Genomic DNA, 26,238 nt, shown 5'->3' with positions numbered 1-26,238 from the left:
GGTTGTCCTGGTTCCAGCTGGGATAGAGTTAATTTTCTTCCTAGTAGCTGGTGCAGTGCTGTGTGTCAGCCTTAATCTGAGAACAATGCTGGTAACACACTGATGTTTTAGTGGTTGCTCAGTAGCGCTTACCCTGATCAAGGACTTTTCAGTCTCTCATGCTCTGCCAGTGAGGAGGGGCACAAGAAGCCCGGAAGAAGCAGAGACAGGACACCTGACCCAAACTAGCCAAAGGGGTATTCCAGACCACAGCACATCATGCCCAGTATATAAACTGGGGGAAGTGACCCAGAAGGCCCAGATCGCTGCTTGGGTCAGGCTGGGTATCGGTCAGTGGATGGTGAGCAATTGTATTGTGCATCACTTGTGTTTTTTTGGGGGTAGGGGAGGCAGGGTTTAGTCTTTCCTTTCCCTCCCTCCCTCTCTCTTTATTTCCTTTTATTATTATCATTATTAATTATTATTGTTAATAATTGTTAAACTGTTTTTATGTCAACACATGGGTTTTAAATTTTCTTCTGATTCTCATCCCATTGGGGATGGGGAAAGAGTAAGCGGGAAGCTGCATGGTACTTAGTTGCTGACCATGCTTAAACCACAACACTGGTGAGCGGAGGTGCTCGTCCACCTCTCCTTCCCCTCAGGGTGGAGCAAGCAGTCAGCATTAATGATTTGGCTTATGCCCATCCTCGCCTTCACTGTGCTCCCCTCCTGGCGTGCATAGGCCTGAGATGGCTGCTGGCTCCAGCTGGAGGGCTCAGTTTGCTTTTGCCATCAGGGCTAGGAGCTCAAAGTGTCTCTGACAAGGTATCTCGCACCTCTTGTGGGTCAAGATTTCAGGCACATTCCTGCAAGTCATCTGTCTGTCTGTCCCAGCCACAGTTTGGTTGTTGATGTCCGTGTGCTGGTGCAAGAGCACCCCCACTCCTGTGCTTTCCCCACACCCTCACTCCGGGTGCACCCATGGCATGGGGGCTGCCTCACCTTCATCAGGTCACGGTGGTGCTCCAGCACGCTGCAGGTGGTCTGCCAGGTGTCCTGGTAGCACTCCCAGGGGTCCACCCTGTGGGCAGCACAGCAAGGCAACAGTGTTGGCTGATGTCACTGCCTGGACCTCCTGGCCATGCTACTTTCTCCCCACTGGGCCAGCCAAGCAGTGCCATGAGCAGCAACCATCACTCGCCCAGCACTGCCATGGACCATGTCCTTCCTCTAGCCTTCCAGTTCAGCTCTCTCTAATAGCTCTGGGGATCTGAATACATGCCTGGACACCTATCCACTCTCTGTACCCAACTAAACAGCTTTCATTTGGCTTGGATGTAACTACATGTGTTACAACCCTGTTTTCCTAAAGGCAGCCCAGACATATTTCTGGTCCCAACTCAGCCACCACATGCCACATGGTAGCGCAGGGAAGGGGAGAGTCTGCAGGCTGGTGCTATGGGTGTAGAAAGGGAAGGTGCCACAGCACAAGGCTGGGGTAGGCTGGGTGACTTTAGGCCTATCCAGACACCACAGATTCAATGGGGAAGGTGGGGGGTTGCAAGACCCCCTGAAGTCAAAGGGTTCCCTTGAAAGGTGGTGTAACACCTCTCATTGGTTCTCTGCTGGACCAGAAGAGGAAGACCTCCAGTTTTTAGTCAAGCTTTGGCTGGGAGAGGATAAAGTCCATCCTGGAGTTCTAGCGGCTGGTGGCATCTCCACTTTCATGCAGGACTTTGCCACCACAGTGCCAGGGAAGGGGTAGGGGCAGCCAGGGGCTCTTGGTGCTGCTGTGTGTGTTGGCTCTGCTGCTCACCTGATCCAGTCGGAGGACTGGACAGCCAGTTGGCACATGGTCAGGCGGTGCCGGCTTGAAACCAGGCCCTGCAAGAGAGGGTGATGGAGGAACAGTTATGGTAAGCAAGCATCGTGCCCTAGCCATCGTTGGCTTGCAAACCCTCCTGGGGCAGAGTGTTGGGCTCATTCACATGAGGCAGGCCAGAAGGACTCATTTCTGACCACAAAAATTTATTTAAGTTCCTGTTTACTGCAGGAGGAGGAGTCCCTGGCTTGTTTAAGCCCTGGTTATGCACTGGTCAGTGGTATTTTCTCAGCACCACCACTCTCAGCCCTGCACTGCAGTGGGGCCAGAATGAGGATGATGGTTTCTTGATGAAATTTCTACAGCTTTCAGGAGAGGAGAAAACTCTCTTCTCTTCTAATTTGGATTTTCCACCACCCTAGAAAGTGCTTTTAAGGGCCCCTGTTTGCATTGTTGCTTTGAAATCATTCATTCATTCAAACAAACAAACAAACAAAACTACAAAAAAACCCCACACTCCAAAACAACCCAACAAGATGACCACCAGCATTTTGGGAGAGAACATTTCTCTTTGCTGTCTAGTACTTTGGCTGGTTATAGGGTCTTGCTGCAGTTTCTAAAGAGTGAGTGTTTTCATCATCTCTCTCCCCTTGGAAGCTTTCCCATGGTCCAGAGCTACCCTGGGCAGAGGAGGTCCATGAAAGGACAGGTGCATGCAGTGCTGCCCAGTTCTTGCCCCTGGCTTCAGAGATACCATAGCATGTAGGCACCAGAAAAGGAAAATGGGGACAACTCACCGTCTTCCCATAGGAGTCATGCACGGGTGAGACAATGCCACCAATGACGATGAAGCGTCCGGTCTTGTGGAGGTAATCCCGGGCTCGCTCTGAAGGAGAAGGACAAGGAAAAGGGTGCAGGAGGATTCAGTTGGACCCACTGAGTCCCATAATGCCCCACTGCTGCCTACTGGCTTTGCCGAATGCCCATGGAGCAGTTCATTCTGGCTGTGCTGGATGGGGAAGGCAACCAAGGGAAGGGCTGGCTTCATTTTTACTATCCATCTCATTCAGTGCTATTTCTGGTGATGCTTAGCATGGACCTTTCTGAAGACCCCCACACCTTGCAGGAAGGAGGATTTGGTGGAAGAAGGCAAAAGCTAAATCACATTCAGACCCAAAACCACCTTCAACCACCTTGCCAGGACATCAGAGGGACAGCCGAGAGCCTGCACCACTGACAAGAGCTGCTCAGCAGAGCCAGGCTCTTATGGCAGCTCTGAAGGAACTGAGCTCACAAGGTGAGACATGGAGCTGGTTCATTCACTTTTCATTCCTTTCTATTTTTCTCTGCCCATAAACTATGTTCATCCTTACTCTCCTCATAACTTCTCCCTTCCTCACCTGCTACAGTTTGCTGACTATCAGCCAAAAGCTTTCCCAGCAGCTGGAAGGTGTCTCCTAACCTCGACCATCACTTCTGACAAGGACTCCAAAGATATGAGCAAAATTCAAAAAACCACCAGAATAACAACAAAACCCACTGCCTTTGCCACCGCTGGGGTACAAGGACACCCCCGCTGTTTTGTGAGCAGAAAACTTGCTGGCTCATGTGTCAGCATCTGGATGTAAACCGCTGCAGAAGGAAATCAATACAGACTGGGGGATGGATGGATTGAGAGCAGCCCTGCTAAGAAAGGGATACTGGTGGGTGGCAAGTTGAACATGAGCCAGCAGTGTGTGCTTGCTTCCCAGAAAGCCAATCATGTCCTAGGGGCATCACCAGCACTGTGGCCAGCAGGTCAAATACTCCCCTTCTACTCCTCCCTCTTGAGACACCACTTCAAGTACTGCTTTCAGCTCTGGGCTCCCCAGTATAAAACAGACGTGGACCTGTTAGAACAGGTCCCAAAGAGGCCATGGGAATGGTCAGAGAGGTTGAGAATTGAAGAAAGGTTGAGACAGTTGGGGTTGTTCAGCCGGGAGAAGAGAAAGCTCTGGGGAGACCTTCTTGTGACATTTCAATACATAAAGTCGGCTTATAAGAAAAATGGAGATTTTTTCTTTTTATCAGGATCTGTAGTGACAGGACAAGGAGTAACAGTTTTAAAGTAAAACAGGTTAGATCTAGGGTAGGTACAAGAAAGAAATTTTTTTACAATGTGCGTGGTAGGACACTGGAACAGGTTGCCCAGAGAAGTTGTGGATGGCCCATCCCTGGCAATGTTGAAGTTCAGGTTGGATGGGACTTTGAGCAACCTGATGAAAGATGTCCCTGCCCATGGCAGGAGGGTTGGAGTAGCTGGTCTTTGAAGGTCACTCCCAACCCAAACCATTCTGTGAGTCTGTGATTTTAAGATGTGCTGTTGGTTGACAGCCTATATAAGAATTGCCATCTCACACAGGGCTGCATGCACAGGTGCTTAGCACAGATGGATACCTGCCATCGTCATCACAAGACCAACACCTCATGTGCCACTGTTTTGGAAATGCTGAAGGATTCACCAAAAGGAGCACCACAACAGAACCAAGATGTTCCACATCTGCTCCTTTCTGCTGGAAAGTGCTGGGATGTTGCTGGTGAGCTCACCACCTCTAGCTCTAACCCTGCTTTCTCCCTTCTTGCTCAAGCTCTGCTCACTCCCTGCTTGATCCAAATCACAGGTAGTAGCTGCTGGGAGCTGCTGCTGCAGGATGAAGGCTTGGCAGAGGAGAGGAAATACTGGTCTGAGAGCACATCATCCCAGTGGGACAGGGAAAAGCCTTTCCTGCATGCACTGCGAAGTGGGGGGCTCAAGTGCTCTGCATATAGGATCCTGGGGTCTACCCTGTGTGGTCTTGGACAGAGAGGTGGAGCTGTCTTGTTGGGGAACAGCAGCTCCATTACGAGAGCAATGGCAGGGTCAGTCACAGCCTGGTCCCTGCTACAGTTGCCAGCCAGTGCCCAAGGTCTCACTTGCTTTTGGGCACTTTTCCCCCCACTGTTTTTCCGTTCTTTCCTTGGGCATGTCCTGATGCAGCTGTTCATCCTGCTTCCCTCTCTGCCTGCAGGCAAGGCTGCCCTGGGCTTTGGGCAATGGCAATTACATCCTCCCCTTCTAGAAACCTCTTTGTCAATGCCTCATAGGGTTGCACCCATGTTTGTCACAGCTCTTTGCAGTGATGCTTTTATCTCCTGATGCACTTGGTTCCCTTGCCTTCAGCCCTTTCTCCCTCAAATTCTTGCTGCTCCCCCACCAACACATGCTATTTAGTGTCAGCCACATCATCCCTGGGGCTTTCCCCAGGTCCCCTTTCTGTGGCACCCGTCACCTGCACCACAGCTAGTCTCTCAGCAGCCACACAGCTCTGACACCACTCCTTCCCTGTGTCACACTACACCAAGAGACTTTCCAGAGACCCTCCAGCCTGATGCACAGTCTTGGGCTGGTATTTCCAAAAGACAACACATAAGGATAAAAATGCTGGTGAAGAGTTGCTAAACTCCCATGGGCGCCTACTCCCACGTCCACCGTCCCTTGCCTGTCCCAGAGCACACACATTCCTACCCCAATGCTTCTCTGAAGATGCTCTCAGGAAAGCAAAGAGGGTTTGACACTGATGCTGGAGATGGAAAGTCACATCTTTTCATGTCACAGCAGCAATAATGCCTGCCCTCAAAGCTTTTGTAGCTGTATAACCCACTTCCTTTACTCAAACTTTCCCTCCAAGTGTATTGCAACCATCTTGTCCTCAGGCACACTGCACCTGCATAATAGCTGCATTATTCTTTGGAAATAAGCATCAAAGCTAACTCCTGCCATCTGAAGAGGTGTTTCCCCGTCCCTGCTGTTCAATGTGGCATCAGATGTTGGGGCAGGGAACCCATCCCACAAACCCATCTTTGCCAAAGCAGCCATGATCCCATTTCCCCTCCAAAAGAACCTTTCCCAATGAGAAATAGGAAAAAAGAAGGGAAGAACAGTCAGTGCCTGCCAGATGCAGCTGTGATGGGTGTGAAGAGGAACACGAGCAGAGAGGAGATGCTGCTGCATCTTCTGGAGCTGCTGCACTGAACTGGGGCTCCTGGGCTTTTATGGGCAACACTTCGTTGTCCTGCTGCTGGTTGAAAATTAGCCACAGGCTCGTTTATGCCTGCTGTTGCCATGAGGATACCACCAGATACCACCAGTACTGGGCCAAAGCTCAGCACAACAGGCAGGTGAGAGCATATCTGGGTGGGTCCAGATGTGGGGAAAGAGACTTTTCCATGGGTACATCACTGTGTATGTTTTTTCCTGCACATTTCCTGGTCAAATAATCCTCTCTGATTGCGAATGGTGGTCTGAATGTGGCTGTGCTGTTTAGGAAATGACCATTCTCCCAGCAGTGCATCTCTTCAGCTCCCATGCCCTCACTCCTGGGCATGCTCAGGGCAAAAATTCAGCTCTAAAATTATTTTAGAGCTCTCTTGCAACAGCTTGGGATGGATGAAGAGCCCTTATATGTCAAGGGAGGTGAGAGGGGCTAGCAGGGCAGGGAGGTAGGGATGGTGCTGGGGAACTGTTTGGGTGAAATAATTTTATTTCCTCCAAATATTGAAATTTCTGCTATGGAATATTTTTCAGCTATTGGGCCAGTTAAAAGTCAAGAAAGGAACTATAATTGCCATGGACTTTCCCCTCTTCCCAGGGTGTTGAGCAGCCCCAGGCCCCAGTGACAGCCTGTGGGAGATTTGCCAGCCTTCATAAAACCTCTTCCTCAGACTCACCTGAAATCTTTTCCCTGGCTTCCTTCCCAGCTTTCGTGCCCTGGGCGTGCCAGCCTCACGAGAGAGAAAAACGGGCTTAAATCATTTGATCAGTGCAGGGAGTAAAATTCAATTGCCTGAATTAGAGGTACTGAATGTTTCCCTCCCTGCCCTCAAAATCCTGAGCTTGAAGGGATTAACTCCAGCAGTTTGGTTTGAACTGTATTTTTTCATCTTTGCTGGTTATTTATCTGCTGAGAACTGTGTGGGAGCACCCATATCTGTCAGTGGGTTTCTCTGGTGCAGTGAGGAGACCAAACCCAACCCTGTCCGTGGCTATGATTATCTGTGCTCCAAGTGGTACCCAGAAAAGTGCCCTATGGGGGAGCATACACAGAAAAATACAATATTCTTGGGATAGTTTTTTTTTTTTTTTTTTTCTGGCATGCACAAGGGTTTTTGAACCAGCACCATAAATTAAAGCATAATACTCCATGGGTGGTGGGATTCCCTTTGCAGCCCACCATGACAGCCCCCAGTAACCATTTGCACAGAAAGCCAAATGTGAAAAAAAACCCCTCTTCTCCATTCTGCATCTTAAAAAGAAGAATCAGGGTGTATGAGCCGCACTTCTCCCTTTCCAATGGTCTGTGCTCACCTTTATTGATGTTACTGGCTTTCCCATCTCTGCCTTCAAGGTTAATCAATCAAGAGAGAGGAAAAAAAAAAAAAAGCCATTTTTTTCCCTGATTCTGCTTTTTCTGGCATCTTTCACACAAACCATGTTCTGGGACCTCTTCTAGGTTGAAAAGAAAAAAACCAAAAAAAACTCCCAAAAGACTGTATGGGGCGGGAGTTACAGAAAACATCATCAAGAGACATTTATAGTAAAAAGAAAAACAAACCAAAAACCAAAAAAACCTTAAGAATTGCACTATGATGCTGGAAGAGGAATGAAAAGGAGGGAAGAATTGGTTTTGGATGAGCCTAGAAGCAGAGGAGGTTCACGGGAAGGCTACCCTCAACACCTTGGAAACGCATGCAAGAAGACAACTGGAATGCTTGGAGCCGGTTGCCACCATGCAGGGTCAAAATCCAGGCATGATCTTGGAAAAGCCAAATTGGATCCTTCATGATGCACGCTGCCTCGCAGGAGTGCCGTAGTTTCAGGTGTGCAGAGCAGCCAAGATCGATGGACGACCATTTACCTTTATATCATAATGCAATTTAAAATGCAAATCAAAATGAAAAAGAAATTCCCTAACAAAAAAGATGCCACTGCGTTTTAAATGAACATATCCTCTCATTATCCCTGCTTTAGCCTGACTTGATTTTACTTGCCTAAAGAAGATTAAAAACACTGATCCGTTTATCTCCATGCCTTGTATGGCACCTTTACAAAGTTCCCTCTTAAGATGAGCTGAGCTCCTTACATATAACTCCGCAGTCTCAAGGGTGACTGATGGTATTAATTTGCCTCAAGTTTTGGTGGCAAAAGCCAATGATTTTGCCGGACTATCAATTTTTCAAGGTCTGTATTTAAACACCCCAGCACCAAGCATGGATCTGCAGGGCATGTAATCCATGCAGGTGGCACATCATCTCAGCTCTGGCTCTCAGGAGTTCACGCCAAGTCTCCACCACCACTGCCTGTCTTCATAAAACATCTTTTCCTGCAGAAAACAGCTCCTCTCCTACAGATATATGCAAAGAATTGGAAACCCAAGCAAACCTGTATAATTTCTGGGACTGCAGGTGGCAAAAGTATTTGCCTGTTTCTACAGCAAGGCAAACAGCTTCAGTGGGACAGATCCTATGGGATGCTGATGTGCTGCTGGCCTCGCAGTGCTCAGAAGGGTATGCTGCTGGGAGGAGATGGACATTGGTGCTCTCTGCATTGCCATCAGAATTGTTCATTTGGTTTTTAACCTGCACGATATTATTTAGAGAAACCCGTAAAAACAATGTTGCTCTCCAAAGTACACATATATGAAAGTTGGGATCCACATTTTCAAGAGCTTGATGTCTACGTTAGAAATACCATACAGAACATAAATATGCATTGACAACAAAATATATTGACTATTAAATTTCTGCAAGAGAAGTATTTGGGCAAATGTTTGGGCTATAAAGCAGTAGTATGGTGTGTCAAACAAAGGTCTGAGCCAGGAATGGGAAGACCTGCCTTCTGGTCCTGCCTTGCCTACAACTTGCAGAGCATCTCTTCACATCCGGACTGGTCTATTCTCACTCAGTCTTTGGTCTGAAAAGCTATCATTCTTGGGAGTCTCTTTGTTAGTTTGTTGCGTTTCTGCTTCTTTATTGGTTTGTTGCACTTCTGACCAATTTGTTGTCGTTGAGCTCAGCCTTCTGTCCCAGCCCTTTCCTGGGCATTTCTTGCCTGCGATATCCAGAGGCCGCACCGCACCTCAGAAAACACCCTCTGGTATTTTCATTTTCTATGAGCACTTTATAGCCTGCAACACCAATGCAAGGATGTTGGGTTAGAAGAGAAAAGCTTATTTCTTTTCCGGTGTAAGTTGTCCTTAATGCTCCAGACAGCCCACATGGCTTTTAAACATTGTTGACATAAATAAACTACCAGTGATGGACCCCACCAAGACGTGCATTAGCCCACTGCCAGTGTGCTTGTGCAGCAGAGAGCTTTCAGCCACAGCTTCCAGCTCCATGCCCCGCGGCACAGCCCCTCTGAGGCAGCTGGTGGTTGACCTTAGCCTTGCTATGTTGGGGGAGCGGACAGGGGTGACACTCAGACCTTTCCCAAGCACTGGTGACACCTCCCTGCTGCTCCACCTCCCCGCAGCAGGGGGGTAGTTCAAATATTTTTGGCTCTACCGCTTTCCTGAAAGATAACAGTGGGGAAAACCAATCAGAGGGTACAGTCCAGAGCTACAAAAATGACAAGTCATTATTTTGTCCAGATTGAATGAAAAAATATCATTCTGCTTCCCCAATAGGAAATAAGTGCTTACTTGAAAGATGTTTCCCTTTGGCGTTTCTCGGTAAGCATATTTAATCACAATGTTTCGGCTCCTCTGGCACTACTCCATCCCCTAAATTGATGTTAATGAAATCGAATATGCCTCGTGTTCAATTTGTCAAGGTGTAATTTTAAATTGTGTTTGCTTTGCTTTTGTACCTGGTTCAGTCACACCCCTGAGAGCTCCTTCTTTTTACTTTTTTTTTTTTTTACAGAGGAATGCCACCAGCCAGCTCTGAGTTTTGCCCTTCTCCCCAGGGGAGAGCCTGCAGCCTGCTCATGCTCTGCACCAGCCCTCTAAAACTGCACAAAAAGTAGCAGTGAGGCAAGACAGTTTTGCACAGTCTAAATCACTCTTCCCTGAGAGCCAGGGCAGAGGAGGGTGCACAGCCGTGAGTGATGGAGAAGGCAAAACCATTTCCCTGGTGTCTCATTTTCATTTTGAGCAATTTGGCTTTCATCATCCTTGGATGGGAGGTGGGATGCGGCCACATGTGCCATCTAAAATACCTTCTGCAGGGGAGAGTGACCCAAATACGCCAGCACACTTTGTTTTATTCTCAAGCTAGCAGCACTTGCAGGACCTAAATGTTGCTTCCTACCCCAAGCCCAACTTGGGCAAGGAGCCAGCAGTTACTCTCAGTCTAATTAAGTGGTGTGTGTGTATATATATATATATAAAACCCCCAAATCATATGTATATATAACTCTGAATGCCAAATCAGGAATGTATTCATCAGAAATGTACTCATTTCAGAGCCCAGCTCTCCCTACCCCAGGGCTACTCTTTCTGCCCCAACTGGTGTCTTTACCCACCCCTTGCCTACAGCTGCACCTTAGTTACAATTGGGGAAAACATTAGCACACCATTCCCTGAACTTCTTGGAGGGACAAGACAACATTTCTACTAGAACAGGCCCTGACCACTCTTCAGGGAAGATTTCTCTGCTGCGAAGAATCAGGAGGAGGGGGAGAGAGTTGTTCTTTGTCATGGAGTTGACCCTTCTCAAGGTAAGCCTGGGGAGATACAAGTGTGTCCCACTGACCCAAACAGCACATCCTGCCTAAAGCTCAGTGCCTCATAGATGATCTCAGTCAGATTCCCAGGAGACTTCTGGTTGGTAGAAATATCCCATTAAGTCCCCTAATACTTAATGATTTTTATCTCTGAGCTAATTGATCTCACATGAGCCATTGAGTCGGCTTCATTTGGAGCTCGGCTAAGGTGCCTCTATACAAACGCCCATAGTATGGGGAACAAGCAAGAGGAATTGGAGATGTGTGCAAGGCTACGGGAATATGATGTCATTGGTATCACAGAAACATGGTGGGATGGCTCCTATGACTGGAATGTCGGAATGGAAGGTTACAGGCTGTTTAGAAAAGACAGGCCAGGCAGACGGGGAGGGGGTGTTGCTATCTATGTCAGTGATAGGCTAGAGAGTATGGAACTCTGTCTGGGGATGGGTGATGAGGTAACAGAGTGTTTGTGGGTCAGGATCAAAGGGAAAACAGCAACAGGGGACATTACGGTGGGGATCTGTTACAGGCCGCCTGATCAAGAGGACTCTGTGGATGAAGCGCTCTACAGGCAGATAGGAGCAGCCTCACGCTCGCAGGCCCTGGTCCTCATGGGGGACTTCAACTATCCTGACATCTGTTGGAGGGACGGTACGGCCCGGCACAAGCAATCCAGGAGGTTCCTCGATTGTGTGGAAGACAACTTCCTCTTTCAAGCAGTAGAGGAGCCGACGAGGAGAGGTGCCATGCTGGACCTTGTGCTCACCAACAGGGAGGGACTGGTTGGAAATGTAACGCTCCAGGGCAGCCTTGGCTCTAGTGATCACGAGATGGTTGAGTTTGAGATCCTCAGGACGGTGAGAAGAGCGTGCAGCAAGCTCACTGCCCTGGACTTCAAGAAAGCAGACTTTGGCCCCTTCAGGAACCTCCTTAGTAAGGTTTCATGGGATACAGTCCTAGAGGGCAGGGGGCCCAAGACTGCTGGTCGGTATTCAAGGATCACCTGCTACGTGCTCAAGAGTGTTGCATCCCGACTAGAAGAAAGTGCAGCAGGAGGGCCAGGAGACCTCCATGGATGGACAAGGAGCTGCTGAGGAAACTTAGAGGGAAAAAAGAAGCTTATAGAAGGTGGAAGCAAGGACAGGCGGCCTGGGAAGAATATAGGAGCATTGCCCGAGAAGCTAGGGACCAGGTTAGGAAAGCTAAGGCCCAGCTAGAATTAAGTTTGGCAAGGGATGTAAAAGATAACAGGAAAGGATTCTATAGATACGTAGCAAATAAAAGACAGACTAGGGACAATGTAGGCCCTCTCCAGAAGCTATCAGGAGAACTGGCTACCATGGATTTGGGGAAGGCTGAGGTTCTTAATGACTTCTTTGCCTCAGTCTTCACCAGCAAATGCTCTGACCACACAACCCAAGTCTTGGAAAGCAAATGCAGGGACTGTGAGAACGAAGACCTTAGGCCCACTGTAGGAGAGGATCAGGTTCGAGACCATCTTAAGAACCTGAACGTGCACAAGTCCATGGGACCTGATGAAATCCATCCACGGGTCCTGAAGGAGCTGGCGAATGTAGTTGCTAAGCCACTGTCCATCATATTTGAAAAATCCTGGCAGTCAGGTGAAGTTCCCGATGACTGGAAGAAGGGCAATATAACCCTCATTTTCAAGAAGGGGAAGGTGGAAGACCCAGGGAACTACAGACCAGTCAGTCTCACCTCTGTGCCTGGCAAAATCTTGGAACAGTTTCTCCTGGAAAACATGCTAAGGCACATGAAAAACAACGAGGTGGTTGGTGACAGCCAACATGGCTTCACTAAGGGGAAATCCTGCCTGACCAATTTGGTGGCCTTCTATGATGGAGCCACAGAACTGATGGACAGCGGCAGAGCAGTTGATGTCATCTACCTGGACTTGTGCAAAGCATTCGACACTGTCCCACATGACATCCTTGTCTCTAAATTGGAGAGACATCAATTTGATAGATGGACCACTCGGTGGATAAAAAACTGGCTCGATGGCCGCACGCAAAGAGTTGTGGTAAATGGCTCGATGTCCAGTTGGAAACCTGTAACGAGTGGTGTCCCTCAGGGATCGGTGTTGGGACTGGTCCTGTTCAACATCTTTGTTGGTGACATGGACAGTGGGATTGAGTGCACCCTCAGCAAGTTTGCCGACGACACCAAGCTGTGTGGTTCGGTTGATACGCTGGAGGGAAGGGATGCCATCCAGAGGGACCTTGACACGCTTGTGAGGTGGGCCGATGCCAACCTTATGAAGTTTAACCAAGCCAAGTGCACGGTCCTACACCTGGGTCGGGGCAACCCCAGGCACTGCTACAGGCTGGGCAGAGAAGAGATTCAGAGCAGCCCTGCAGAAAAGGACTTGGGGGTGTTGGTTGATGAGAAGCTTAACATGAGCCGGCTTCAGTGTGCGCTTGCAGCCCAGAAAGCCAACCGTATCCTGGGCTGCATCAAAAGAAGCGTGACCAGCAGGTCGAAGGAGGTGATCCTGCCCCTCTACTCTGCTCTTGTGAGACCCCACTTGGAGTACTGCGTACAGTTCTGGTGTCCTCAACATAAAAAGGACATGGAGCTGTTGGAGCGAGTCCAGAGGAGGGCCACGAGGATGATAAGAGGGCTGGAGCACCTCCCGTATGAAGACAGGCTGAGAGAGTTGGGGCTGTTCAGCCTGGAGAAGAGAAGGCTGCGTGGTGACCTCATAGCAGCCTTCCAGTATCTGAAGGGGGTCTACAAGGATGCTGGGGAGGGACTCTTCCTTAGGGACTGTAGTGGTAGGACAAGGGGTAATGGGTTCAAACTTAAACAGAGGAAGTTTAGGTTAGATATAAGGAAGAAGTTCTTTACAGTGAGGGTGGCGAAGCACTGGAATGGGTTGCCCAGGGAGGTTGTGGATGCTCCATCCCTGGCAGTGTTCAAGGCCAGGTTGGACAGAGCCTTGAGCCACGTGGTTTAGGGCAAGGTGTCCCTGCCCATGGCAGGGGGGTTGGAACTAGATGATCTTAAGGTCCTTTCCAACCCTTACGATTCTATGATTCTATGATTCTATGATCTGTTACGCATTTTCCCACCACGACCCTGTCAGCCCATAGCTGCACTCAGGCACTGTAGAAGTAACAAATTTGGAAGGGACTTTCATGCTAAATGGCTCCAGTCATTGCTGCACATTTCTTTTAATGGCTTTTCAAAATCTGAAAAAAGCACTGGCCACCAAATATCTCAAAACTCCTGGTGGAAGCAGATGTTATGATGAAAGGCCCCAGAGAATTGACACTGCGGTATCTGACCCTCCAACCTCTCAGCCCACCCAGGCTCCTCACCAGCATCCAACTCTGAGAGCCACCTGAGTGATGACTAACAGGACTCATGCTATCACCATCTGTTGACCACTCATGGCTTCACGGCAGAAAAAGTGAGATAAAAATGTTTAAAACAAACAAACAAACAAAAAAAAAAAAAACCACAACCCAAGAACCAAAAACCAACCCCAAACCACAAAAAAGGTTGAAGACTGAGTCACAGTAAGCTGACCTAAAAATAACAGAGCATTTGCTGGAGACCCAACAAAGTGGGGCCTGGGCAGGGGACCTGGCTGGTCTCAGGTGATCTGGGTTTCTCAGTCGAAGCTTATTTTACATCATTGAAGTTGAAATTTAAATTGAAACCATCTTATTTTTCCCTCTTTTTTCACAACTGAAGTACTGCATGGGGTAGTGCAAGTGAGAAGGCACACAGGAGGCCAGGAAGAAACTCTCCAGGTCCCAGAGCTTGAGAAGAAGCATCTGAGGAACAGTCTGGCAAAGTAATCCAGGCCAAAGTGCATTTTCCCACTGGAGAATCCCACCCTGCTGTGGTGCAGCAGGTGGGAGCAGGCAATATCTATCAGGTGAGCAACATGTGGACAATTACAGGCAGCTGCTTCTTGAATTGAAGCTGCCCCCAGCTCTTCCAGGAAGGGACTGAATCTACTTTTCTGTCAGGCAGGTGATTAGCACAGTGCTGTCACTCTCACCACTTCTAAGGAAAAGTGATATAATTTATTGCCCAGGGATCTCCATCCTCGTATCACAAGGAGAGAAGGAACATGCTCAGCACCTCACTGGGTCTCACCTGAAGGATGGGCAGCTAAGTTCTGCCAGGGTGGACCACCTTCCACCTGGTATTTGACACCCAGATCTGCTGTGTGGGCATCTTAGAGGTCTTCAGCTGGTGAGGTGGGGGGAAGCATCCTCATAAAAACAACTCTTAGCAGATAAAAATGGATGAAGAAGACCTCATTTGAAGAAGGATATTTTTTGAGTTCCCTGATACAAGACAGTATGGAAGCATCCTGCTTAGAAGCCCTCAGAGAGGAATTAAGCATCTCCAGGTAAGATGAGTGTCTGTGTGCATGGTCTTGAAGTGAAAAGTGAGAAGTCGTATACCTTTCCCTGGCTGGTACATTAGCCGGCTACCGCGTAAGTCAGCAAGGAGTACAGCATGCACACTGTAGCATGGTGGAGGGGAATAACTTTTCCCTTTCCAGTGTAGTACTTTCCTTGGATTTTTAGAGAAAAAAGTGCCAAAGGTGCATTTGCCAGCACTAGGTGCAGATGTCCCTCTGAGCACCAGTGTTTATTTAACTACAAACTAGAGGAATAAGCATCATTGCAGCTAGACTGAGCAGAAAGCAGTTGCAGTGATTTCAGCTGAAATCTGTCTCTCCTATAGGGTTTTCAAGGCTAACAGCTCTCCAGCTGGTGTAAAGTGATGTAAACGTGCCACCCACAGTAAAGCAACATCAATTTGCGACGCAAATCTGGCCTGGAGCTGGTATTCTGTGGCTGTATCTCAGCTTCGGTAAGAGTCTAAATATCAGGAGCAAAAATAAACTGTTTGGCAAGCAGAGGGGAGGGTGTTCCAAATAGTCCTGACTGCTCTGTTTGGAAATGATTTTTATTGCCCTGGGCTCATGGATAGATTCAAACAGGACAAGGGTAGCAGCAAAAGGCACCTGGTGAATATTTTCATTATCCTGCCTGATTTTGTATTTCACTTCCACCAGGATGTGGGTGGCACATCTGAAGTAGGACAGGCACCTCAGTGCTCTTCCCTGGAGAGGTCCTGGTCCCTGTCTCAGCCAGCCACCAGCTGGGAAAGTGGTGTCACCCAGTGCCATTTTTTTTTTTTTTTTTTTTTTTTAGATTGAAGGGAAAAATAAACCCCAGATTTCCACGCTTGTTTTCCACTGCCCTAATTTCTCCGTGCAAGAGCTCCGTTTGTTTTCATATCCAAGCCTTTGTAGCACATCAAAGGCAGTGCTTTGTACATCCTGGCGCATGTCGTGCTGCTCCTTCAGGTTGATGCACGGCAGAATCACAACCCTACCAGGAGCAGTGGATTTACAGTCCCTGATTCCCAATGGAAGAAAGATGGGGAGCATTTGCCCAGCAGCTCTTTGCTGCTCTTGGGTTGCCTCTATATGGGGCTGATTCCTGTGCTGTGAGTCTGACCCATGGTTTGTCTTTGCTGGCAAAGCATCAAAAGATGCTGATCCTGGCAGGGATCTGCACTGGCTGAACCAGGACTGTGCAGGCAGAAAACATCCCATCTACAGAAATGCAGAAAGGCCAGGGGGATGCTGGTGACTGCATAGAGTGGCGGAGGCAGCCAAGGTAGGACTTCAGCCTCGTGGTGACACCAAAGGGAGGTTACGTTCCCATTACCGCAGCTGTGTCTCGCCTGGCTGCGTGGCTCAGCAAAACCCTCTCTTTTGTAGATCTATTCCTGAGACCGCATTTCCCTAGAAGAAGAATCAGCGATGCCTTTGCACAGAGCAAAGGCGCCAGAAGCAAAGCTGTACCTTTCGGCATCCCCAAGCCAACTTGTGAGATTTCTCTGGGAAAACTGGATTTCTTACTTTTCTTGCCAATAAGCCCTAGCAAAATGTGATTTCCTCAGGGATGGCTTAAGCTCAATTAGGGGCTGTTGGATTTTCAATGAAAGTAGAAACCTTTGTGGAGCTGCCACTGAGCAAGTCCTTCCTTGTCTGGCTCAGAAACAGGCTCTCCACCCATTCCCTTCCAGAGGGGAGTTCCTCTGCATTTGCCTCCTACTTCAGCTCCAAAACAGACTTATCCCAGTTCTCCTCCTCTGGGGCAAGCCCTATAGTGGCTCTTGAAAATATGTATTTCTAAAGACTCCAGGTTCTTCTGTTCCCAAAATATGGATTTAGCAGTTTTCTGCTGGTGTGACCAGGCTACACCCAGCAGCTCAGGCTTACTGAAAGAAATCAGCTGATGGAAAGGGAGACGAAAAAAAGAAAAAAGTGCTCCTGACCTAGGTTTATCTTCTCCAGTCATGACCGCACACCATCAACACGTGCAAGCAATGCTGCTTTGTGGTGGACTACAGTTATGCCCTGGCCCTGGTTTGTGTTCAGGGCTGTGATGGGCACTACTGACTTTGCCCAGCTTTCTCCATGCAGGGCACCCCAAAAATCCATCCCTACTTGTCTGGGCACTTATGGCACCACAGGAAAGCTTGAATTCATGGGCTATAAAAGCCAGAGAGGGCATGCATCCAGAGGAGCATTGGTGTTATCTCCATCTTAGGCTGATTTTTCTGTCTCAGAGTTGTCAGGTTTGCTGTAGCTGTTTTTGGCTCCCTGGACCCAGGTGGAGGTTAGGGTTAAGGTTCAAGTTACTTTTGATGCACATTCAACACAGCTGGACTGCTTCTGCTTGCCCCTTGCCCTCCTGGCCACAAGTGGTGGGATGTGGTTTTGACCTCAGCTCCAATGCGTGTCTGTGCCTTCTACGTCGGCTCGAGGACCTCTCGCAGCTCCCTTGCCTTGCTGCCAGAAGGCATTTTGAAGGCCAGAGCATGCAGGCATGAGGATGTCTACTTTGGGGCAGCCACTGCTCAGATGCACAAAGATCGCCTGAGTGATGCTGCTTCTACCCATGTCCCCCATCACTACAGTACCTGACACAAACCCACAGCAGCCTGGTAGGGAAAGCTGAGATGTGAGTCCCCCTCATAGCACCAGCTGGGACAGACAAAGTCACTTGCCCAAGGTCACATGAGAGACATGGGCTGCTGCTGCTGAGGTTTAACATTGAAGTAATTGATACCCTCAACATTGCACAGCTGCTATGAAAAAGTATCGGAGAAGATGATGCAGGAGGTGCGAGCATCTTAGCAAGTGAAAACAGTTTTTAAATAGAAGTGGAGCCCCTGTTTATTTCTTGAATGAAGTTGTAGGACTGGATTTCTCACGGCAGGGTTTGTTTATAGTTGGTGGAAGTAAGAGAAGGTATGTGGCATATTTTGGGAGGTGGCATTGTCACAGAGAGAATGTCTCACAGACAGTAATAAATACTGCTAAATATTTAAGAGCTTATAAATATTTTAAAAGAATCTCTGAGTAGTTATCGATGGAGTTTAATCTGATGCTTGGGAAAACTCCTCTCTTTGGGTCATAAAGAGGAGATGAGATGCTTGAGAACTAAGAAGCTGGTGATAAAGGCCATGAAAAAAAGAGTCTGTATGAGGTGCAGTGATGAGAATGTGACATTAACTGATATGTAATAGCACCCCAAAGAGCCATGGGTGTTGCAGCCCTGCTGGTGCTGCTCTGTCCTCCCAGCACAGCACCCAAGAAACTGCAGTTTCAGCACATTTTGGTGAAGTGCTGGGAGTGGAGGTGTGTCGGTGACTCACCAGCTAAGGCACGAGGCTGGGCTGACAGGTTCCGCTGTCTGCCACCACTTGGAGCCAGGAGCACTTGGGTGGGCCCTACCAGACCCTTTGCACCTGTGAAAGATTTTGGCTGTTTGGTGTGATTTCAGCAGCTTGGGTGTCAGTGGAAGTTCTTCTGTGTGTTGCAGAGCCTGTCCAGCATTAACTTACGCTGCTGAGAGGTGAGCATGGATGCTACAACTCACCACGTCCAATAAATCAACCAGGGTGTTATAAGTAATGTCTGTTCTGGCTCTGCCCCAGGCCTGATCTTTCCACTGCCACTCTGCCTGTGCTGCCTGAGCTCCCTGAGCCATGCCAAAGCTATGCAGAGCACAGCTGGGGCTCAATCAGGCCCTCCCTGTCTGTCATGTCCTCCCAGAATCCCATTACCCACCTCTCACTCCATCAATCACTCCAGCTAATTACACATTCAGATTTCAGGCTGGAGACAAAATGGAAACATGAGGCAGCCTTGCAGAGGCTTTGACTTCTTACTCATGTTGCAGATGGCAGAGGCAAAGCCTCTCTCAAGCTTCTGATGAGCTTTTGCTAGATGGGGGGAGAGAGGAATTTGCTTCTGGACATTTGCAGATATATTCGCCTTCAAGCAAAAGAGGAAAGAGGGGGAAAGGGTGAGCTGTCATTCTGCTCATGCATTTCTTCCAGCAATGTCCCAGGCAGTGATATTCTTATTAAGCTGCTCTGCAGTTCAGTCAACAAAAGAAGAAAATAAATTCTTTAAATTCAGGATATTAAAACCACACACCATTAAAAAAAGCCTCAGCTCCTGCTTCTTCCTCCCTCTTTACCTCTTTACTTACAAAACTGCATCCCCTCATCTCACAACCCTCTATACATGATGCAACAGACCTCAGTGCTGCCTCTCTAGAAGGGCTGTGTTGAATAATCAAAGAGCAGCTTGGTGGGATTTTTAATTGCTCAAACTTTCTAAAGAAGCCATGCAACAGAGAGTTTTACTTTTGATGGCAGAGTCGTCTTTCACTGTCTTCCATCAGAAATGCTTTTTGCCCAGCTGTTGGTTGGGATATAAACTCTCTTCAATAACAGATGCACACAGGATATACGGAAAATTTAATTCTCATTAGACAAAAAAGGTGGGGAAGGGAAAAACAGTGGAAATTTGCTGACTTTCAGGATTTGTCCTATATACAACCTATGTTTTTCTGTGCAAGTCCAAGTCCTGGCACTGTTTGAAATGAAGTGGGTGCGAAATGCAGTGGCCAAGCAGGTTTAAAACACCTAAGGTACCAAGACTCCCTATGAGAAGGCTACATCTGAATGAGCAGAGGTAGAAAGAGGGACAGAGATGTGTCAGAAAGGGTTGAGTATGATAGGTGACCCAAGCCCTAGAGATGAATCTGTGTCAAGCTACTCTTAAAACTGGGCAGAAATAAAACTGTTTAGTGAACAAGGCTTTTTCATTGAAATCAGAAGTTTGCACGTGAAAGGATGGATTGTAAGGAATTTCAGAACTTTAAAAAGGCAAGAAAGAATGTCCTACCTGCCAAAATGGGCAAAGTGGGCATTTACAGAGAGCCCTTTTCTTCTACAGTTGAAAAGAAGAAGTGAATAGAAAAATGAAGAAAAATGAAATAAAAGAAGAAGAAAAGAATGAATAAAAAGACAACAGAAAAAATAAATCAGTATCAAAACACTGCAGGGGAGGAGGGTGAAGCATCTATCCCGTGCTCAGTATTTCTCTGAGTGTCAGTGGGAAATCAAAGTGAATTGATTTGAGTTTGGGTGTATACCAGCCATGCCATCCAAGGTAAGCAGCTGGGCTCCCCAGCACCAACCAGTGGTGGGGTTTTCATGCAGCTTTACACAGGACTTTGTTCCGAATCTTACTTGTCTCCAATTATTAAAGTTTTTGCATGGGATCTGCTTTTCCTTCTCAGTACCTCTTTGGGATATAAGTGGAGTTTTATTTCAGACTAAAGGCCACCAATGTTCAGGGCAAGTTTTAGAAACAGCCTCTGCCCTCTTTTCTCCTCCTGCCTTTCCTCCCCACAACATTAGCATCCTGTTTCTTATAGCCACATAAAGCTAGAAAATACAACTCAAATTTATGACTCAGAACGTAAGTATATCTCAGAGCACATCAGATACCACAAATAACTCGGAGTGTTTTCAGGGCTATGTGGGTGTTTGTCTCAACCCTTTGGTATGGATGGCTGTACAGCACCATATCTCACCTACTTTTTTATTATATGTTATATATCTTATGTTAAATATCAGTTTATATGCATGATATTAATTTTATATACACAGACATGAATCAACCTCATCTGGCAAGTCCCAGTGACCCAGTCCTGCAACTGGCAGAGGATAGAGGGAGCCCTGTTGCCGTATGTTCAGCTCTGCGCAGATGCAAGGGTCAGTGGTGAGTTGCAGTTGCAGGTCTGGTGGTGTAAGAAGAATCCCAGCTTTCTGGAAACCCAAGGATAATGATGATATGGAGTCTTAAATTCACATGACTGGTGGAAAAAATAACTCAGTGGGAACCTTTCCCCCACTAGAAGACACTTCCAAATAATTAATCCGTCTCCTACTCAGGTAAAAATCCTGTTGTAAAAGGTTGGCTTTTGGCCTGAATAAAAAATGGTAAGATCCATACTGAGAAAAATTATGGTTGGCATACAGTGGTATGTCTACAGTGGCATGCGAGTGCAAATCTTATACTTCCTTTCAGCTCAATTAGTGCCATGGGTTAAATAGATAAATTGTATCTCTCTATGTTACACACACACAAAAAAAAAAAAAAAAAAAAAAAAATTCAATCCTCCTATCAGGCTCCCAAAGCCCACATATTTGTCTGAAAGATAAAGACAATATTTTTGCAGAAATTCAGCTGTTTGAAATGCAACGTTTACAGGATGCTGTACTGTTTTGGTTGGACTCATAGCACAGAGCTAAACGAGTAACACAGATTTTGGTTGAGATTCCCATAGCTTCTCCTGGTTGTTGTTTCAGACTTTGGGGGAAGCGTTCCTCAAACAAAACTGAACAGGGATTTAGAAGCTAAATTCTGTGTCCTTTCCTTGTGAAAGACTCATTTTTCCCTATCAGGTATTTCAAGACTTATATTCCAGCATGTCTACAGGACATATGCATACAAAATTTCTACATCAAGCCATTCTCTATGAGCTAAAACATATCTTCCTGAAAGATACCAGAGTCTTGATTTATGGCCTTCAGGTGACAGAGAATCCATCAGGTACCCAAGTTCTTTTTCCTCCTACTTGATTACATTCACTCAAAACCACACATCGTATTTGTAGTTTGATGTTGTGCAGTATCCAGACCTGCTCGTGGCATTTCACTAGTCCTTACTCTGCTGAATTAAGGAGGCCCCTTCCATCACATATGACACATCCCTCCCCAAAGAGGATATTTAAAGGCCATGATCAAGTTGCTCTTTAACACCTTTAAGGATAGATTTAGACCGAGCCTTTCTAGATTCTTGCTACAAAGCCTGGTTTCCAGAGCTAATGTAATTCTTGTTACTGTTCGTCTAAAAAGGATTGTGCTGATGCTGTACATGAAAATAATACAACCTTTCTTCTTCTGCTTGATATTTCCCTGCTTATATCTACAAGGATTGTATTTGCTGCTTTATTTTACAGCATCACACAGAGTTTGTATTCAGTGAGCTATGTACAATCACTCTTCAGTGCTTGACACAGTCACTGTTTGGCAGAAGACATTTGCCTGTTGTTTATATTTGACAAGCGTTCTTCCTTGCTGGACATATGACTTTGCATTTGACTTCGCTGTTTGAACAAGTCCTTTTTATTAGACAACCTGAATCAGGCAGCACAACTGACTCATTACCATCATTAATTGCTATTCTACATGCTTTGGGGTCATCGGCAGGGGTTATATATTTTCTTCCAGGTCATTGACAAAGAAAATGAAGAGTACTGAGCAAAAAAAAAAAAAAAAAAATCTCATTGCGAGTCTACTAAAAATACCCACTGCATGTCAATACCTCACCGATCCTTATTTTCTAAAATACGTGTTACTGGTTTTTAGTCCACTGAATATGGGCCACATTGATATTTTTAGTATTGCTTTTCTTAATCAAAATACTATCTAGGACTAAGTAATGTGAATTATAGAAAATCTGTTTTATCAATAGTGGCTTCTATCAGACAAGCCCCTGTAACTTCATTTAATTATTATTTTTATTTTTAAAAAGTTCCTCTTGTTCCTTGTTTGCAGGTTTTTAGTTTATGGAATAGGATTTTTTTGATGCTTCTGGTGTATTGGTGTCCAGGACTACATTTTGCTGGCACTTATGAAATGGAATAACAATGTGATCATTTCCATCTAGAAAACCATCATTTTCTAGCCTGCTGCCCAACTCATTATATTCTATGAAAACAATGTCTGACGCAGAAATACCCCAAGCTGATTTCAATTATTTTTGTGCTTTGAAATTTATGTACAGCTTTTAAAAACCCCAGGGATGCTTCTCCAGCTGTAGCATGAGACCTTCAGCATCTGCTCCCCAGCCTCAAATCTCTTATCAGGCATCAAGTATGCTTCCTCTCTCTGCACTCCCAGAAGGGATATTAGAAGAGCTGATCTTTGTACTTCCATTTTTTCCGGTGGTCTGCAGTGGACACTTCACCCTCACAGGACTCCTCCTCACCCGAGGTAAGTCACTGTTTGCAGAGGGATCTCCAGACATTTCAAGCAGTACCTGAACAGTCAGTATTTATGGCATGTCGGACTGCCTTTAAGAGAGACTGCTCTTCCTCCCTCTCCCTCTCCCTTCTTCCCTCATTCTCTTCCTCCCTTCCTCCCTCCCTCCCTCTTGTCTTGCCTGAACAGGCTGTAGCAGTGATTGTAGCATCCCCATCATTTGGGTCATCTCACAGATGCCCAGTAGTATCAATCATCTCACATGAACATTTCAGATTCCTTTGACCTATTATCAATCTAAAGGGTGGGTATTCTAATATTTCAATGAACTGCCTGTATTTTTGTTCACTTCTGCCATACCTGTCTTTAGCTGTTTGGCCCGGTCCCTCCCTCCCTCCCCAGTCACTGAGGATATAGAAGTGCTGCAGCGACCACAGACTCGTAGACCGAACGGGTGAGCGGCAGGTTACAAATACCACCAGGAACCCTTGCCAGGACCGACCCCGGGGGTTGTGGGGGCGGGAGCGTGACAAGGTGAGCGCAGACGGGGGGAACCCGCTATGTTAAAGGAAGCATAACCCGGGGCTAGCTGCCAGCCCTTCTGCTGTTGGCTATCGGTGTGGTCGGGGCCGAGGCCCGGGCCGGCCTCCGCCCGTGGCGCCTTCAGCACCACCCTCCGCGGACAGCGCCCAGCTGGGGCTGCCCCGCGGCTCCCCTCCGGTCCCTCCCACCTTGCTGCGGTCCCCCGGGAACGGGGCTGCACTCTCCAAAATGCACCTCAAACACTGACCCGCACCCGGGGTGCAGCCCCGACCCTCCCCGTCCTCCCCGCCCCGCTGCCGGGGTCCCGGCGGGACTGACCGAACATCTGGATATGGCCCTTAGTGATGGGGTTGAAGCTACCGCAGGCCAGCAGGATAACGTGGGTCTTGGTGGTCTCCGTCATGGTGCCGGCGCGGCCCTGCCCGGCCCTGCCCAGCCGCTTTTTGTGTCTCGGTGCGGCTGCGGCGGCGGCGGGAGGGAGGGAAGGGAGGAGGGAGAGAGGGAGGGAAGCAGGGAGCGGGGCGGCGCCGCGGCTGCGGGAGCAGGAGCGAGGCCGCCCACCGTCAGGCACAGCCCGGGGCACGCACGGCTCCGCGGGCTCGGGCGGGCGGCGTGGCACCTTGCACACGCGGCCGGGCGAGCACACGCAGATATGGCACAGACACACACACATACACATACGCAGGCAGGCGGTGCACCCCCCGCCCAGGGGCTGGGAGCTGCGGCCACACAGCCGGGTACATGCACGCCTGTATGTATGTACGTATGTATGTATGTATGTGTACACATGTGCATATCTATCTCAACAGGCACAAATATGTGCATGCACAGTTGCAGAGACATGTGCCCATTTGCAGGCATGCGCATACAGATGGGCACACATCCACATGCCTTGTATATGCACACACACATACGCATGTGCACACATACATATGCAGAGTACAAACACTCCAAAGAGTGCTGGGGAGATGTGGCCTACACACACCCCTCGACGCTGTACACATACAGAGGGGTTGTGCCCCCCTGCCCAAGCAGCGGTGACACATTTGCATCCCCAGGGCTAAAGAGATGTAACACACACCCGTCTGCACACACACCCCAATATTCAGGAGTAGTTATGCTCTGTGTGTCCCTCAGTCCTGTGCAGATGACCCTGGAGACCCCAGTGCCTGCAGTCCCAGACCAGGACCCAAACAGGCCATCCAGCTGCCCCAGGCCCAGTGCAGCACTGCTGCAACATCCTTTTCTGGGATCCCATGAGGAAACTGGCTCAGGGGGCCTGAGCTTCCCCTGGTACATCCGTTTCACTGTCTGAAGGAAGCAAACATCAAATAGATGCTGTGGATGCACCAAAACCCAGTCTTTATGGTCGGGTAAACCAGTACCAAGCTCTCGTGGACTAATTGTCTTTATTTCTTATTCGTACGATTGCAGCATTGCTGTTCTCCACTAAAGAATCTCTCTTCTGAGAAAGGGCCTGCAGAGCCCTCTCTGCCCACAGCTATGGCAAGCACAGCTGCGGGCAGCTGCCCTCACCCAGCTCACAAAGGCTGTCTCTGGCCTGTTGCTTATAAACCTGCCACCAGCGGGTTTCCCTTTCTCTTCCTTCGTCTGTCCTCCTCCCTCTGTCCTTATGAGGTACCAGCTATAGGGCTTCTCAGCCACCATTATGTCCCTTCTGCCTTCCTGGGCTGGTGGTTTTCAGCCTTGCCTGTAGCAGTGGGGTGTATTACTTGCTGTCCTGCTAAGACAAATTACTTCCAGTACTTTGCTTGCAAATGTTTGCCCTGTCAGCTCAGCTGAGTGCTGGGATGCTCATCGGTCCTATCGCTGAGTGATATGAAGGAGCAAGACCTCTGGGAAACAAACCCAAGAGGATATTAAGTCTGTTTGCTCAGGGAATCCTTAAATCCTTGTTGCGGAGACCCTAGCTGCAGTCATACCCTGGGGAGCATGCACTGATGGCTAGTGGTGGTCTCTCTTGCCACATAGGGATATGGTAACACACCACGGGGTTATATTTTTATGCTGATTTTTAATTCATGCTAAGCCGTCATTGAGGGAGAGGGATGCTGAGACAGCTGGTGTGCTCTGCCCCTTGCTCACTGCCTCTGCCCTTTGACTCCACCCAGATCCCCAGGGAGATGTGGAATATATTAATGGATCACTCCTCTTTGGCAACAAGCTGGCTTGAAATCCATTGGTGTTTGAAAGTTCACAGACCCCTTTGAAAGGCTTTGCAGGTTGAAGGTTGCAGGATGGGGAGCAGAAGGGAAGCAGGCAGAGCTGCCAGAATTTAAACAAACCATTGAAACCCCCACCCATAAAACATGGAAAGGAGAAAGCAGTTTACGTGCATTAGTCAGAGGTTCTTACAGGAAAAATAAAATAATTAATTAAACTATTTGGGGGGGGAGAAACAACCAACCAACCAAAACAAAACAAAAAACCACTAGGAAAATACTGTCAAGTAGGAGAAAAACCAAACGAACGAACAGTGTTAAGGGTGTAAATGTCTGTCTACATTCAAAAGTCCTCCAGGAAATTTTATTTTCTTACCAACAGGAAACCAGGTGGGGAGCTTGCTGCCATGAACACAAAATAATTTGGATTCTCAGAGGTTCACTCTAGGTGTTAGTCCCAAAGCCAAAAAAACCACATGACAACAGGCTGGTAGGTGGCACGGACACGGCATGTTGGCTGCAGGCCTGGCTTAGCTGGGGAATGA

At 47.9% G+C, this 26,238-nt stretch overlaps 1 protein-coding gene across 1 annotated transcript in view; it reads right to left on the bottom strand.

The window, feature by feature from the left end:
• NMNAT2 (nicotinamide nucleotide adenylyltransferase 2) overlaps positions 1–24,015 on the bottom strand; it is a 29,782-nt gene extending 5,767 nt beyond the window's left edge. Inside the window, exons 1-4 of the mRNA XM_030495132.2 lie at positions 23,829–24,015; positions 2,602–2,690; positions 1,799–1,866; positions 985–1,063 (exon numbers count right to left, since the gene is read on the bottom strand). Of these exons, the coding sequence (XP_030350992.1) occupies positions 985–1,063; positions 1,799–1,866; positions 2,602–2,690; positions 23,829–23,913 (321 nt within the window). The 5' untranslated portion in view covers positions 23,914–24,015. The remainder of the gene's footprint in view (positions 1–984; positions 1,064–1,798; positions 1,867–2,601; positions 2,691–23,828) is intronic.
• Between the last annotated feature and the right edge of the window lie 2,223 nt (positions 24,016–26,238).

This window comes from Strigops habroptila, chromosome 8, assembly GCF_004027225.2.
Source record: "Strigops habroptila isolate Jane chromosome 8, bStrHab1.2.pri, whole genome shotgun sequence".
Lineage (NCBI taxonomy): Eukaryota > Metazoa > Chordata > Aves > Psittaciformes > Psittacidae > Strigops > Strigops habroptila.
The sequence above is the reverse complement of the archived record's forward strand: the minus strand, read 5'-3'. Positions and strand labels throughout refer to the sequence as shown.